At 36.4% G+C, this 15,853-nt stretch overlaps 1 protein-coding gene across 2 annotated transcripts in view; it reads right to left on the reverse strand.

The window, feature by feature from the left end:
• Nucleotides 1–4,211: 4,211 nt before the first annotated feature.
• The window catches only part of LOC126319832 (aladin-like), an 81,754-nt gene continuing 70,112 nt past the window's right edge, over nucleotides 4,212–15,853 (reverse strand). For both annotated transcript variants that reach the window (XM_049993523.1, XM_049993530.1), the window contains exons 8-10: nucleotides 12,991–13,119; nucleotides 6,817–6,901; nucleotides 4,212–5,651 (exon numbers count right to left, since the gene is read on the reverse strand). In XM_049993523.1, coding sequence (XP_049849480.1) covers nucleotides 5,481–5,651; nucleotides 6,817–6,901; nucleotides 12,991–13,119 — 385 coding nt within the window. In that variant the 3' untranslated portion in view covers nucleotides 4,212–5,480. The remainder of the gene's footprint in view (nucleotides 5,652–6,816; nucleotides 6,902–12,990; nucleotides 13,120–15,853) is intronic.

Here is a 15,853-nt window from a genome sequence, read left to right on the forward strand (position 1 = left end):
TCACAATACATTTTTAAGGGTATTTGAAAATTGTTTTCCCAAGAAAATAGTTAAACATAATTCCAAGAAAACATATAAAAAACCTTGGCTAACTAAAGGAATAAGAATATCTTGCAACCGCAAAAGAGAACTGTATCTAACAGCAAGAGGGAGTACTGACCCCGAAATTGTTCAATATTATAAAAACTATTGTGCGGTACTAAGAAAAGTTATTAAAAAGTCCAGAAGCATGTGTATCATGTCTGAGATCAGTAACTCTGATAATAAAATTAAAGCAATTTGGAATATTATTGAAACGGAAACAGGGCAACCAAGAGCACAGGAAGACTTTAGTGCAATAAAACTGAATGACAAGTGCACTAACAAACAATCAGAAATTGAAAATATTTTGAATAATCATTTTTTAAATGTTGTGGAGAAAATAGGATCTAGATCTTCACTAGAAGAGGCAAGGCTATTAATAGAAGAGGCCATACCTGCGCAGTTTGAAACAACTGTAATTCCACCAACCTCTCCCTCTGAAATCAGTAAAATAATAAACTCACTGAAAAGTAAAAGCTCTTACGGAATTGATGGCATTTCCAGCAAAGTACTTAAAGCTTGTTCCCCACACATAAGTAGGATTCTCAGCCACGTATGTAATAGCTCTTTGGAGCAGGGTGTTTTCCCTGATAGACTGAAATATGCCATTGTAAAACCATTGCATAAAAAGGGGGATACGTCGGATGTCAACAACTACCGCCCAATCTCTCTTCTGACAGCTCTATCAAAAATTTTTGAGAAAGTAATGTATTCAAGAGTAGCCTCCCATATTTGTAAAAATAAAGTACTAACAAAATGTCAGTTTGGTTTTCAGAAAGGCTTTTCAACAGAAAATGCTATATATGCTTTCACTGATCAAATATTAAATGCTCTGAATAACCGGACATTTTTTGTGATCTCTCAAAGGCCTTTGATTGTGTAAATCATGGAATTCTTTTAGATAAGCTAAATCATTATGGTTTGAGTGGGGCAGTGCACAAATGGTTTAATTCATACTTCACTGGAAGAATGCAGAAAGTTGAAATAAGTGGTTCGTGTAATGTTAAAACAACAGCTGATTCCTCAAACTGGGGTGCTATCAAGCACGGGGTCCCACAGGGTTCGGTCTTAGGTCCTTCACTGTTCTTGATATACATTAATGACTTACCATTCCACATTGATGAAGATGCAAAGTTAGTTCTTTTTGCTGATGATACAAGTATAGTAATAACATCCAAAAACCAAGAACTAAGTGATGTAATTGTAAATGATGTTTTTCACAAAATTATTAAGTGGTTCTCAGCAAACGGACTCTCTTTAAATTTTGATAAAACACAGTATATACAGTTCCGTACAGTAAATGGCACAACTCCAGTAATAAATATAGAATTTGAACAGGAGTCTGTAGCTAAGGTAGAATTTTCAAAATTTTTAGGTGTGTCCATTGATGAGAGGTTAAACTGGAAGCAACACATTGATGGTCTGCTGAAACGTCTGAGTTCAGCTACGTATGCTATTAGGGTTATTGCAAATTTTGGTGATAAGAATCTCAGTAAATTAGCTTACTATGCTTACTTTCATTCACTGCTTTCTTATGGCATCATATTCTGGGGTAATTCATCGTTGAGTAGAAAAGTATTCATTGCACAAAAACGTGTAATCAGAATAATTGCTGGAGCCCACCCACGGTCATCCTGCAGACATCTATTTAAGGATCTAGGGATCCTCACAGTATATATATTCCCTTATGAAATTTGTTGATAATAATCCAACCCAATTCAAAAGTAATAGCAGTGTGCATACCTATAACACCAGGAGAAAGGATGATCTTCACTATGCAGGGTTAAATCTGACTTTGGCACAGAAAGGGGTAAATTATGCTGCCACAAAAGTCTTTGGGCACCTACCAAACAGCATCAAAAGCCTGACAGATAGCCAACTAACATTTAAAAATAAATTAAAAGAATTTCTAGATGACAACTCCTTCTACTCATTGGCTGAATTTTTAGATATAAACTAAGTAAAAAAAAAAAGAAAAAAACCCTTAATCATTAGTGTCATGCAATATTTTGTGTAATGTAATTTCTTGTACAGACATCTTTTATTAACCTGACACGTTCCACATCATTACGAAGTGTCGTATTCATGATCTATGGAACAAGTATTAATCTAATCTAATCTAATCTATACTGCTGCATCCATTTTCAATAAGCTACCACTTTAATTCAAAAATCTTAGCAGTAATCCACCCACTTTCAAATCAAAATTGAAGAGTTTCTTCATGGGTCACTCCTATTCTGTCGAGTAGTTCCTTGAAGAATTAAGCTGATTCTTATTGTATTATTGATTGCGTTTACTTAAAGTTATGGATTGACTTTTTTAAGGTTCATGAACATTTATTTTTATCTATTATTACTTCTATATTGTAATTTCATGTACTGACACATCCCATGACCTTGGAGATTTGCTCCTACCGAACTTGAGTATGAAACAGTTTAGAAAAGCTGTCATTTGTTTATTGTCCTCAGCTTAATTAACCAGAGCTGTATCAGAGAAGTACATACACTGTTGAAGGCAATTATTAGTCTCACTTTGTTAAATAAAAATCTAGACCAATTTATACTTGAAAAATACACTGATAAGCCAGAACATTATGACCACTGCCCACCATAACGTTGGATGCACCTTGTGGCATTGCTGTCACTTGATGCAGTAACGTAAGTGTATAAACGGAGCACACACAGATGGGGGATCACCCTAGTAAAGATACGGGCTGCAATTGAAAAAGGAACAATTTTTTGTTGACAGCTGAAACTCTTTTCATCATCGGCCTCATCACTCAAGTGTGTTAGTAAGGGTTTGCAGCATGACTGACTCACAGATAACCTGAAAAATGTTACAAATGTTTGAGAATCTGCAGATATAACACACACCTATGCCACCCAACCAGCAGATTCCACCCACATCAGACCCACAATCATTAGTTGGTCTGTGAGAAAAGCAAAACTAATATAACCTCAAATGGCAGCTGAGAATTGTCATAAAATCATTGTCCAATAGTAATTTGTAATTGTAAGTGATCTGGAAACAGGCAAACCAAAATCTATAATAGAACTTCACTCTCATCCTAACCAATGAACTAAACAAGGACTCCATCTCGGTCGTGACCTTCCTTGCCGATGAAAGCATAAACCCGAAAACCAGTTGTTTATTCAGAACTTTGATGCCTATCAACAAGGTGAGAAATCTAACTTTCACATTTCTTCAGCACTTGCAAGACGTAATTGTTATGTTTACTGCCTTCTTGCTGTTGGTCTTAACATACAATACGTATTTTACTCCTCCCTGACCACAGGGCCTTCCTAAAAACAATAAAATAAGGTCATTACCCCTGAAGAAATCTGCCTTCAACAGTGTATGTACTTCTCTGATACAGCTCTAGTTAATTAAGCCGAGGGCAATAAACAAATGACAGCTTTTCCATTCTGTTTCATACTCAAGTTCTGTAGGAGCAAATCTCCAAGGTCATGGGATATGTCAGTATATGAAATTACAATATAAAAGTAATAATAGATAAAAATAAATGTTCATGAACCTGAAAAAGGTCAATCCATAACTTTAAGTAAACACAATCAACAATACAATAAGAATCAGCTTAATTTTTCAAGGAACTACTGGACAGAAATCAGCCTACTGAACTATTTGTGTTCTTTCATCACTATCCTGGGCTTTAAAATACAAAGATCAACTTGCTGAAAAGTTACTTACTGTGTGAGCACTAGTCTCTTGAAAAGTTAATCCGCGATCACTATACTGATAGTGATGGAAACCCAGAAACTAGCTACAATAATACAATAGGTGAGTATTATACACTTCAGCATAGCTTTTCACTCACCCCGCTTGGACATTTTGCTTTCCATACCCAAAAGCTTAAACTTTCCTAGGTGCTCTACAGTGGTGCACGTACATTACATCTCATCAACTGCATGTAATGTCCAGGACAACTATTTTGTGACACAGACAGAATGAAACTAGCAAAGGCTACATCATCTTGACCAGGCTACAGTTTCTTGATACATGCATGTGACTTGCGCATACCTATATGCTGTTTTGTTTAATGAAGAACGTGGTAGCAGCAGTCTGAAGAGGACATGTTGTTTTAGAGACTACAAAATTCAGTATAATAAAAATGATTTCAAGTATATATATTTACAACAAAATATTGGTCTTCTCTCATGACACAAAATGACACTGAACTTGATTGATTTCCTTAAAGAACATCTGATAAAAGTTACATTCAATTTGGCATTTCACAATTGATATTTTACATGAAAGAGGAAGTTTGCAAAGAATTTTGCATGAGCATAGCTTAACCAGAAACCATTTTTCTTCCACTTCAGTAGTGAATACATGTTACAATATTGTTTCTTTGTGCTTCATATGGAAAAAAAAGTTCTACATGGAAATTCATTTTCATGAAGCACAAAATAGTTGTGACTGAAGTCTGCTCCGATTTTGCTGTTTTTAAAATTGTTTAGTCAATTGACCAAATAACCCTGCTCTACATTACAGGATGAATACCGAGGCAACCAAAGTAACTGTACAAAGTAACCAAAGTACATTGTCTGCTGAATAAACTTTTTTAACAAGTCATCATCTGGATTATATATACAACTCTACTATAAATGTAGCACAACTGCCAACAGTATTACATTTATTTACAAACTATGGTAAAATTTTATACTCCTTAAATTGTTCAAATACAATCATTAGTTAATGGTTGTGATCCAAGAATGGACTATTAAACTCAAGTTTTTTTTTTAATTACCTTCAAGAAATTCACTATCCTCTGAAACCTACTTTAATAGCAAATCTATTTTTTTTTTGCCAATGTAGTCACAAAGCAAACACAGTGAGCTATGATTTCTCACTAGTAATCCTCTAGTGTCCCAAGCTATTCCAACTTTTAATTTAATAAAATTTATTTCCACATTCTGAGAATTTTTCATTACAGTGAAATACTTTGGATGAGTGAGGATTCTTTCTGTTCCATTTGTAATATTTCTTTTATTTATGTATGGTACACCAACATAACTTGAGATACCCACAAATTAAAATATCAATTCTGTACAATTTTTCAGACTTTCTGTTATCTGAAAGGAGTCAATTCTCTGCTACAAGAAATAAATCAGTTCATATACAACGCTCCAATACTTGCTTGATAAACTGGCTCTCTCTTGTTACAAGAAATTAAGCAGTAATGTACAAAACTGAAATAATATACAAGAGTGGTGTAGAAGTACAAGTAAAACAATTACACATCTATGCCAAATTGTCCAAGCATGTGTTTCAGAAAACTTGCATTGGTCAACAAATTTCACTGTGCACCACCTCCAACAAAGGTGCAAATAAATAACTGCCCACTTTATTAACTGATATAAAATAATTTAAAATCTCAATCAAAAAGAAGCAAATGAAGCATTGCGGAATGTTGAAAGGTTGTGAATTGTTGGACTATGGAATGATGTAGAATCAAGATGTCCTGAAAAATGTGTTGCATTCATTGCATCCTTGGTCCCTGCACTCGAGTTGATAAATGGGAAGTATTGAATTCGTCCTGTTGACCATGCCTGTGAAACAAAACCACATTATTAACTATTGCTTATAATCAATGATAATGGAACAATTTAAAAACTGTTGTCATTAAACATGCTTCAAATACACATGAATTTTTAATAACTGGATAAATTTTATGAATCTTAGAGGAGAGTCGCACAGAGCCACATTTCTAAAGGTGTATGGATGTGAGGAGGTTATAATGCCAAGACTGAATAATTTGCTAGAAAATATTTTCTGAAGAGCAAATCACTGTATACATCAGAAGTCAATGAATATCTTACACCTGATAAGCATGGCAAAATAAATGTAGCCATTACTAAAAACATACATCACAACATGTTTAATTCTTTAATGCAAAAATCTTTTGTTTGCTATACTTTGTGAAAAGTGTGTCTTAATTACAACAATCGATTGGTAAAAAGATAATTAACTCTTTCTTCAGAATTGATTGTTTTACACATTTGGAAATATAAGGGATGTTCAAATGAATAAGTACGAAATGTTGTAACAACCAAACTGGTTGAAATTTGCAAGTGCCTCATTTGAATAATGTAGTGACATCTAAGGACATGAATGTAGTGTCAACACCTCCCCTAAAAAGTTCAAAGCTGTTCCACCAGCAGGCAAGGTGATATTCACGAACATTTTCGACATCCAAGGTCCGATACTTGTCAATTTCCACAAGGACAGAAAAACCATTAACAGTGACACATACTGCGACATACTCTGTAGCCTACAAAAGTCAATCAAAGGCAAAGGGCCTGGACTGTTTTCCAACTTCCATGTGTTTGATCTGCCAAAAAGCATCCCAAAGGTAAGTGCTTCAACTTGGATGAAAATGAACTGAAGGATACAGTGTAGGACTGGCTTCTGTCACGGCCACAAGAACTCTGGAAACTGGGAATCTTTTTGACTTGTGAAACAGTGAGATACTTGGGTTCAGGCCTCTGGTCATTACTTTTGAATGAAGACTTCAATTATACCTATAGTCATGTTCTGTACCTTTTACTTCCAACACCCCTCATATGAAGGGTGTATTTTGCATTACCACCATGCGAGGAGATAGTGAGCATCAATCTGAAGGTTGAGTGGAGGCAGATTTCATTACACATCAGCATCTTTAACAACATGACTATATATGTAAGTTAACTTCAAATGAATGGAGCAAGTACTTACAATTGTCAATAAAGCACCTTCCTCATAGTTGTTTTGGAAACATATAGCATTTGGCATTTCATCAGAAATTCCACTGATGAAGCAACTGAAAAGAGAGAAAATTACTTCAGGGTTACAGTGACATATTTTTGAAAGATATGGATAAAAAGTAACACAACAGTAAGTGTTCAGCATTTTTTCCCTGATGCACAAATAGTTTACTGTAAAAGAATAACAGTGATAAAATTTTTATAAAAAGGAAGAAAAATATCAATGAAGATACTTTCCTTTGATATGTGCAACACAATGAAACTGATACCAGCAATAAAAATGATTTCTAAAAGTAGCTTTAACTGTAAACTTAATCCCTTTTCATCCAAGATCACGCATATCTGTCAACAATGATTTTTTTTTCTTCAATCTGAATCTGTTTTGTCTTTTTTATACCTTCATTAAGTATCCATCTCCTAATATATGTTATCTGACAATTCAATATATCTATTCTCCCCCCCCCCAAGTAGTATGGAATATCCCTCACATTATGTTGAATAAAATTTATGCCATACATGCACTAAACAGTATGTAGTGTTTCAAAAAGTGTCGTGAAACCCTATGTGGTTATTTCCACTGTGCACTATCAGGTAGGTTATTAATGTTAGTTGCAGTTGTAGCTGTTTTCATGTTTTACCTAATAAAAGTGTATTTGTTTTGTTTTGTTTCTTGTGAGAACTATGGGGGTGGCAAGTTATTCCAGAGGTATGTTGCTATCATGACCCTGCCCAGTGCCAGTCCTTTGAAATCCTGCTGATGGGAGGATGCCTTGGAAGATTTGCCGACATTTTTATTACATTGTTAAAATGTTGAAATAAACAATGTTGCAACCACTTCTGTAGAGAAGTTCAGACTGTTAATATAAAAATGTGTGTTTTTCATTCAGTCTGTGTCACTTTATGCTGTTAACAAAGTTAAAGCTTTTTAAATGATTTCTGTAGAGTATTCCAAAGTTATTAGGACCTAAACTGGAAAGTTCAGCAATTTGAAACTGGATATTCAGTAGAGGTTAACCTTTCTAATTCATTGGTAGTTAATTCAACATATAAGATAATTCGAGATTCAGAAAAGTTGAATGTATGTCATCAATATAAAAATGGGATAAAGTGATTGTTACATATAGTAATATCATCTCTGACTATATACAGTATATTTGGAAATGAAGGTGATGAATTTTTAACTGTAATGTGAAATCATGCACTATACTCAAACTGTGAATTATATGGTGAAACAATCAAGAAGATTGAAATAACTCTCGACACTGCAATTACTTTGTTCGCATTGCAATTACATTATGAATCAGTATTTCTGGGAAGTGTTAACTCAGTATTACATATAACAGACTTCATTGATAGTTATGTAATCTCGAAAGGCTTTTCAGTATTCACTAGGTACACTGTGTGCAGTGGTCATTTTAATCAATGCAATGACATTACGTATGGATGAACTTCTATGAGTATTAATATCTCTGACTATGGTTCATATTTAAGTTGTGACTGAAGATAAGCAGAACTGTATTACAGGAAAACTCACATTAATTGAAGACATTTATTTTAAATTCTGAAGATGAATCGTCCACTTATGATAATCTAGAGTCACATGACAAACAGTTATTGATACCAGAGAGAATATTTAATGATCGATATAATAGTGAAGGCATTTTGTTTTACGAAAATTTCAACTTTTGGGACTATACTGGTTTTATGTGACCCACATTAAGAAGACTCCAGGTTTTTTTAAATTTTAGGTAAAAGGCTTTGCAAGACGGAATTGAAGCCACTATTTTAAAAAGCTGTATCATAGTGAAGACTATATTTTTTGTGTGTCAGTCCTGTTTCTGAGTTGCAGAGACACATACTTCTATGGCTGGTGGCCGATTGTGTTATCAAGAAGTAACGAATACAAACAAGTGCTTATCCATTTCGAACATAATTTTTGTGGAAGATTTATGGTTGCCTTCTCAAAACGAAGAAATGAGGACTGAGTCAGACATCTCCAAACTCTTGTCTACAGCTGGCACATTACATGTTAGTTGACCACAGAACTTGATTGCAGGTGCATTTCTAATACCAAGTACTGGCACGTCTAATGAACTGTATAAAAGCAAATAGACCTTTTAAAAACACTGTCATTATTATCTGAGGATTCAGCACTATAGTGTTTCATCTAGTGCATACAAAAGCTTTTCATATAATATATCCAGTATATCTCACTAAAGCAGAAATATTCTTTAAATATTTTGATCCTCTAACTGTTTGTCATATACTTCGTAATAGCTTTAGCTAATGAACACCTTCCCTATAGATAATAAGCCTAATAGGTAGGTAGGTAGGTAGGTAGGTAGGTAGGTAGACAGGCAGGCAGATTGGTCGAGAGAGGGAGGGAGGGAGAGTTATTTCCTGCTACATTTGATAACTATACCCTTTCTACTGTTACTCAACTCCATGACTGCCCCCATGGTGTTAAAGTTGATACAATTACAATTCAGAAGTTTCAATGGAAAGCCCTTACATATCCTCCATACAGTCCCGATCTCTCCTCATATGATTTCTATATTTCTGGAGCCCCGAAGAGAGATATCACAGCTGTCAATTTGCTTCGGATGAAGAGATGCATTCCTGGGTACAATCATGGTTCCGTAGGCAACCAAAAACATTTTTCCATGAATGCATTGACCATCTTGTCTCACAGTGGCATAAATGCATTAACAGTTATAGTGATTACTTTTGAAATATTAGTTACTTTGTTTTCAATTGTCTCACTGACTGACTCTTATACAAGAAAACAAGATTAAATGGTATTTTCGTTACGGTCCCCAAAATGAAGTCAAGGCTTATCGTTTTATGTCCCATCTGGAATGTAGTTTACCTAATAGTTCCAATTGAGTATTTAAACAAAGAATCAGCAGATAGTGCTCAACAGAAAATATATTAAAAAGCATTATTTCAAGCAAGAGATACTCTACTTCATCACAAAAAGGTGGAAACACTGGGTATAACTATATTCTCTTTACAGATGATTAGGATCTGTAGTGAGGACCAAAATGATTAAGTTTGGCTTAAGAACTCATATCTGGAAACGTAAGATTTTCCACTACACACAATATGCCACAACACATGTTCAAAACTTCTGCATTTTCGTTGCAACTGACTAGGGTATTACATATGCCATTCACCAATCACCCGATGTCCCACACCCACTACATGTTTGTTTACATGCCATTCAGAGTTTGTGATCTGCTGGTAGAGGTCTGTACCTGTTGTTGTGGCTGAAGTCCTTGTTCATAATGAACAACTGCACATTTTAGTAATCAGTGACTACAATAGAGAATGTAAGCTTTACATACATTTTATTTTTAGTGTGTTGCTGGTGATCACAGTGAACTACATGTTTTCACAATACACTGACTAGATGTTATTGTATGGTGAAGCTAGGTGCAATGGTAAGGTTTCTCATCAAATTGTATGTGCAACGTTTTACACACCATCAGATACCTTTGCATTCCCTCTTTGTTACAGTGTACCAGAGACCAGTACATTCACCACCAGCAGGGCCGACTGTGGTGCTCCACGTTGGCTCCAAACACTGAGTTTAAAGATGTTGCATCCCATGCAGTAGAAGAGAACGCAATGATGAGTACCACAAACATTGCAGGTAGACTGAATGTGCATAATGAAAATGTGATTTGCATGAGCAGCAGCTACACCAATACCACCCCCCAGAAGGTACAGGCAATGCAGCCACAGGATTTTGTCATGAACTCACTTCTGCAGATGGTTCTTGCACTATTGTGTGGATGAGCCCGACTTCCCGTAGTGCTTACTTTTCACAGCTGAAGCCAAGTTCAGCAGGGAAGGAGTTCTCATTCCCCACAACAGTCATGTGTGGGCAGATGAAAACCTGCACGCTGTGTGCCCCCTTGGGAACAATACCATCTGAACATTTGGGCAGTTCCAGATGGACGTGTGATTGTGCCATACCATATTCCACCACATCTCATGGGTGCTACGTACTTGCAATTCCGTAACAACGTGCTGCATAGGCTTTTGGAAGATGTGTCAGTGCATGTGTGTCAAAATGTGGTTCCAGTACGATGGCACACGACCTCATTTTTCACATGTAGTCTTACATCATGTGGACCAACAATATGGGCAACAGTGGATAGGTCACAATGCCTCAATTGCTTGGCATGGACATTCTCCGAGCTTGAACCCACTAGACTACTACCCACGTTATTGCATAAAATCCTTGATTTATGAGACCCCTGTGGCATTGAAGGATGGCTCAGTTTATGGCTGTGGTAGATGCTGGAAGACCAGGAATTGGTGATTGTGTGTACCAAAACATGGTACAGAGCAGCCATTGATCACGACATAAAGCCCTACCTGTTAGTGGATCCAGATGACAAGCAGCAGGAGTCAAGAGAGCAACATGTGTTGTGATATTTTACATGCAGCAAGAAAACAGTACTTTTCCAGACATGAGTACCAATACTAAACTTGGTTCCCACTACAAGTTCCCAAAATCTACAAAGAGAATTTAGTTACATCCTGTATATTCCATTCTACACGAAAATAGGAAATTATTAATGTAGTACTGTTAATTTATGTGTAAACAGATAGCAATAACAAGCTGTGACATTGTTGAGAATAAAACAGTGACCCATATATACAATAAGATTCCTTTAATTTACATCTATGGTTACAAACTTCTTATTAACATATTACCGGTTTTGATCTATAATGACCATCAACAGATCTGTTTTATAAAAACAAAGTCCTAATGTACTGTAGCCGTAGTGGCATTTTCAAATGTTAATTGCAAAATCAGCACCAGCATCGTCAAATATATATAAATAACATCATATGCATGGGTCATGTTGTCAGTAGCACTACTGTTCAAAATCAGTAGTGCTACTGATAATACAACTCGTGCGTATGATGTTATTTATATATATTTGACGATGCTGATGCTGATTTTGTATTAGTACTTCCAAGGTTCAGGTTGGGCCTCTAGTGTTGTGCCCTAATCAAAATATTTGGCATATACTACATACTGTTACACATAACTTATGTCTTCAAATGAAAAATGGAAGCAGTATTCTCTGGTATTTGTGTGAGGCATATTGCTTGTACTATTATCAAGTGCTGCATTAAACATAGGTACCATACAAACTAGAATAAGCTGGACAAATCAATCTTTGTGGGATAGTGTGTAGATGATGGATTCACAATTAAAGAGTTGAGAACCTTGACGAATTATTGAGATTAGATTATAAAAGGAGCATTCAAGATTTGATTACAGTATAAGGATTTCAGCAGTGATTTGAGGTACACAGTTAGTAGGGACTGCAGCAGACTTTGCTCACTGATTAAATATAAGGAACAGTACTTGACAGTTATAGGAAGTTTGGAATTTCTAAAAATGTAGTCAAAGTCTCTCATGCTCCATAAAGTTACTATGGTTCCACTGTGAACTGGGTCTATGATGTGTTGTCCAGTTCATCTTTCCTGGACATGTATAATCGCAACCTACTTCTGAAAAGTCCTGGGATCTGCTACTTCACTCATATGAGAAGTGACTTCCACTGCCACTTATAAGTTGGCACACAGTTCAACGTGGACTTCTAAACTATGGTGCAACTCTGCACATTTCACGCAAACAAAATTGGCCAGAGGTGAAATAACTGATAAGTAATACTTAATGTAACAGCAAATGCATGCATTTTGATGTACTCTCACAACTCACTTTGTATGTTAACTCTTGCCTCAAGAATCTTTAAACATGTTTGCCATTTGTATCCAAGTAGAAAAATGATACAACATTATATGCTATTAAACATTTCCTGAAGAAGACACAAAGAAAATCAAAAGTTATGCTAGCAAAGCAAATACATAAAACAGCAATGTCAATAGGTTATTGAATTGATAGGAGAAGGTTTAAAGACAGAGTTTTAATTGGAGAAAATGAGTTAAGATATGTTTGATGGGCACATTCACATAAATACCCACCAGATTTAATACTAAACTGCACACGCTAAAAAAATAAAACATGGAAAGGAAAGATGAATGTTCCATCAAAGATACTGAAAATCAATTCCTGCCAATGCATTTGTGTTTAACCTTGAAAGAAAAATGAACATACCATGGTGTCAGCTGAAAAACTGGTTTCAGTTTACTTTTGAAGACAGCAATGTGCCTGCTTTCCTTGAATAGTACTGCTACATATTGGCCACGACCATCCCACACAATTGAAACTGGTAGTCCTCCAATCCTTTAGTCACAGTAGCAGGAAATAAAAGAAGTGTTAAGTGTGCATCAGGAAGTTAAAAAAAGCATATTATATAACATCCATACATTGAATAATTCTACTGTTGATCAAATGCTGAAAATTAAATAACCACGTTTTTAAAAAAGAATCTCTACAAAACTTATCACTCTTTTAAACCAATTACCATGAGTTTTTTTGCTTTTAAAATGCACGAAAATTGCATTGAACCACTAAATGACACAGTATTTTGCCTACGACAACATTTGCCTTCATCACAGACATTGATTTTAATCACACATGTCCTGTAATCTGAAGAACTGTTTGAGAATTTTACAGGCAATTCTTCACTGTGGCACTTGTACAATTTTTAGCATACTATCATGACACTTATTTATTTTATTTGTCCTTTCACCTATAGTGTTGGGAATATCGTCACTCTTACCATCAGTTCCTGTCTAAGACTGAGTGCTACAGGGTTCACAGCAATGATAAATTTCTTGAATGATATCAATTTGCTGCACTGGCTATTACTGATAAGATTAATGACACTTTTTTAAATGAACCTGTAACAAAACACGCTGCTCTTCTTCGAATATTGTCTATTTACTCTGTAAGTCTAATCTGGCACAGACACCTTTGTGTGTGGAATTCATGCTCATGATCAGTCACGCATTAGTTACTGTAGCAGATTTTTTAACTAACATTTTGTGTTGCATCTAGTTTTCTGTTAAAGATGGGTAGCTCTATATATTATCTGCATTTATTTCAAGTTAACTGTTTTTGAGTTTCCAACAACTACAATTAACATAAAAATGTTTTAGGAAACATAATTTTTACCACAGGCTTTTGTGTAGCCTTAATAGAAATGTGGTTTTGTGTATTTGCTTCAGTTCTTATAGGGAATTAGCAACTTTTTGATCAACAGATTAAAATAAAATCAGCAGGTTTAATTTTAACTCCTTCATTCACTTCCTTTTAATACATTGCATCAGCCAAAATGCAGCCCCACTGTGAATGCTGTTCTCAAACACGGGATGAGTTGGCTGACATTCATAAGCAGCTGGAAGTCACCCCGACTACTGTCAAACGATTGACAGATGCTACAAGTCAGTGTGCTCCCGAGAGTAGTGTATGTGTGATACCTGCATGAGAGGTACAAATACTATCATCTCCTGTGGATCCTGTCTCTTCTGCAAAAAGTACAGGGTCTGTCATTACCCTTCCACTTGACTGTGTGTGGCTTGTCAATGGTAGATCTAGGCGTCCTCTCCAGGGATGGATGGGGACCAGGGAGGACTCATTGTACCGATCCCCTTAACCAACGAAGTTTGAGGTGCTGCCTTTCACTGAAACTGACCCAGTGGGACTCACTACACCTGCTTTGGGAAAACCAGTTTTGTACGATGTCAGGAGGTAGAACACAAAAGGGTAGGGCGTCTATTAATCATTAGCAAATTGAACACACAGCGAATGGTGGTGCCCCTTAGGGAAATGGCAGAAAGGGACAGGAAAGGATACCAAGTGCACTCAGTGTGTATGCCTGGGGGGCCTCACTCAACATAGTGAAGAGGCTATTCCGCCAGCCACCGAGGGAACAGGGTGTAACCAACTGAAAACTGTGGCACATATTGGAACAAATTAGGGTTGTCGTCTGAGCTCTGAAGTCATTCCTGGGTCATTCCAGTGACTGGCAGAAAGGTTGACAAGACCAGCCTTGTGAGTGGAGTTTCAATGAAGCTCACAATTTGCAGCATTGTCCCCAGAACTGATCGTGGCCTTTTGGTTCTCATTTGAGTAGAAGGACTGAACCAGAGACTTTAAAAGTTCTGTGACAAGCTAGACTGCGACTCCCTGGACTTGTGCCACAGGGTTGAGACACTAGGGTCCCCCTAAGTAAGTCCAGTGTGCACTACACATCAGAAGCTGCTACTCAGGTAACTGACTGCACATGGGCTACACAGAAGGGATTTTTAGATTAGCCAACTCTCCATCCAATCCATGTAAAAGCCCAGAAGCATCAATGTAAGATAGGAAGAAATGCCTCCCACAGATGAGAGTATTAAAATCCTAATGGTAAACTACCAAATAATTCGCAACACAGTGCCTGAGTTTGAAGTGCTCCTGAAAAGCAGTGAAGCTCACATAATACTAGGCACAGAAAGCTGGTTGAAACCTGAAATTGATAGCAATGACATTTTGGGGGAAAACTGAAATATATATTGAAAAGGTAAGCAAATGGGAAATGGGGGTGGTGTATTTCTCACAGTAGACAAAAAGATCAAATGCACTGAGATAGAAAATGAAGCTGCATGTGAGATTGTTTGGGCAAGTCTCAGTATCAGGGGTGGCCATAAAAAAATAATCTGACCCTTCTATCGCTACCTCTCATCTCATGATGATGTTGTTGTTGTTGTTGTTGTTGTTGTTGTCTTCAGTCCTGAGACTGGTTTGATGCAGCTCTCCATGCTACTCTATCCTGTGCAAGCTGCTTCATCTCCAGTACTTACTGCAACCTACATCCTTCTGAATCAGCTCAGTGTATTCATCTCTTGGTCTCCCTCAACGATTTTTACCCTCCACACTGCCCTACAATGCTAAATTTGCAATCCCTTGATGCCTCAGAACATATCCTACCAATCGGTCCCTTCTTCTTGTCAAGTTGTGCCACAAACTCCTCTCCTCCCCAATTCTATTCAATACCTCCTCATTAGTTATGTGATCTACCCATCTAATCTTC

Source organism: Schistocerca gregaria, chromosome 2 (genome assembly GCF_023897955.1).
Source record: "Schistocerca gregaria isolate iqSchGreg1 chromosome 2, iqSchGreg1.2, whole genome shotgun sequence".
In the NCBI taxonomy this organism is placed as follows: Eukaryota; Metazoa; Arthropoda; class Insecta; order Orthoptera; family Acrididae; genus Schistocerca; species Schistocerca gregaria.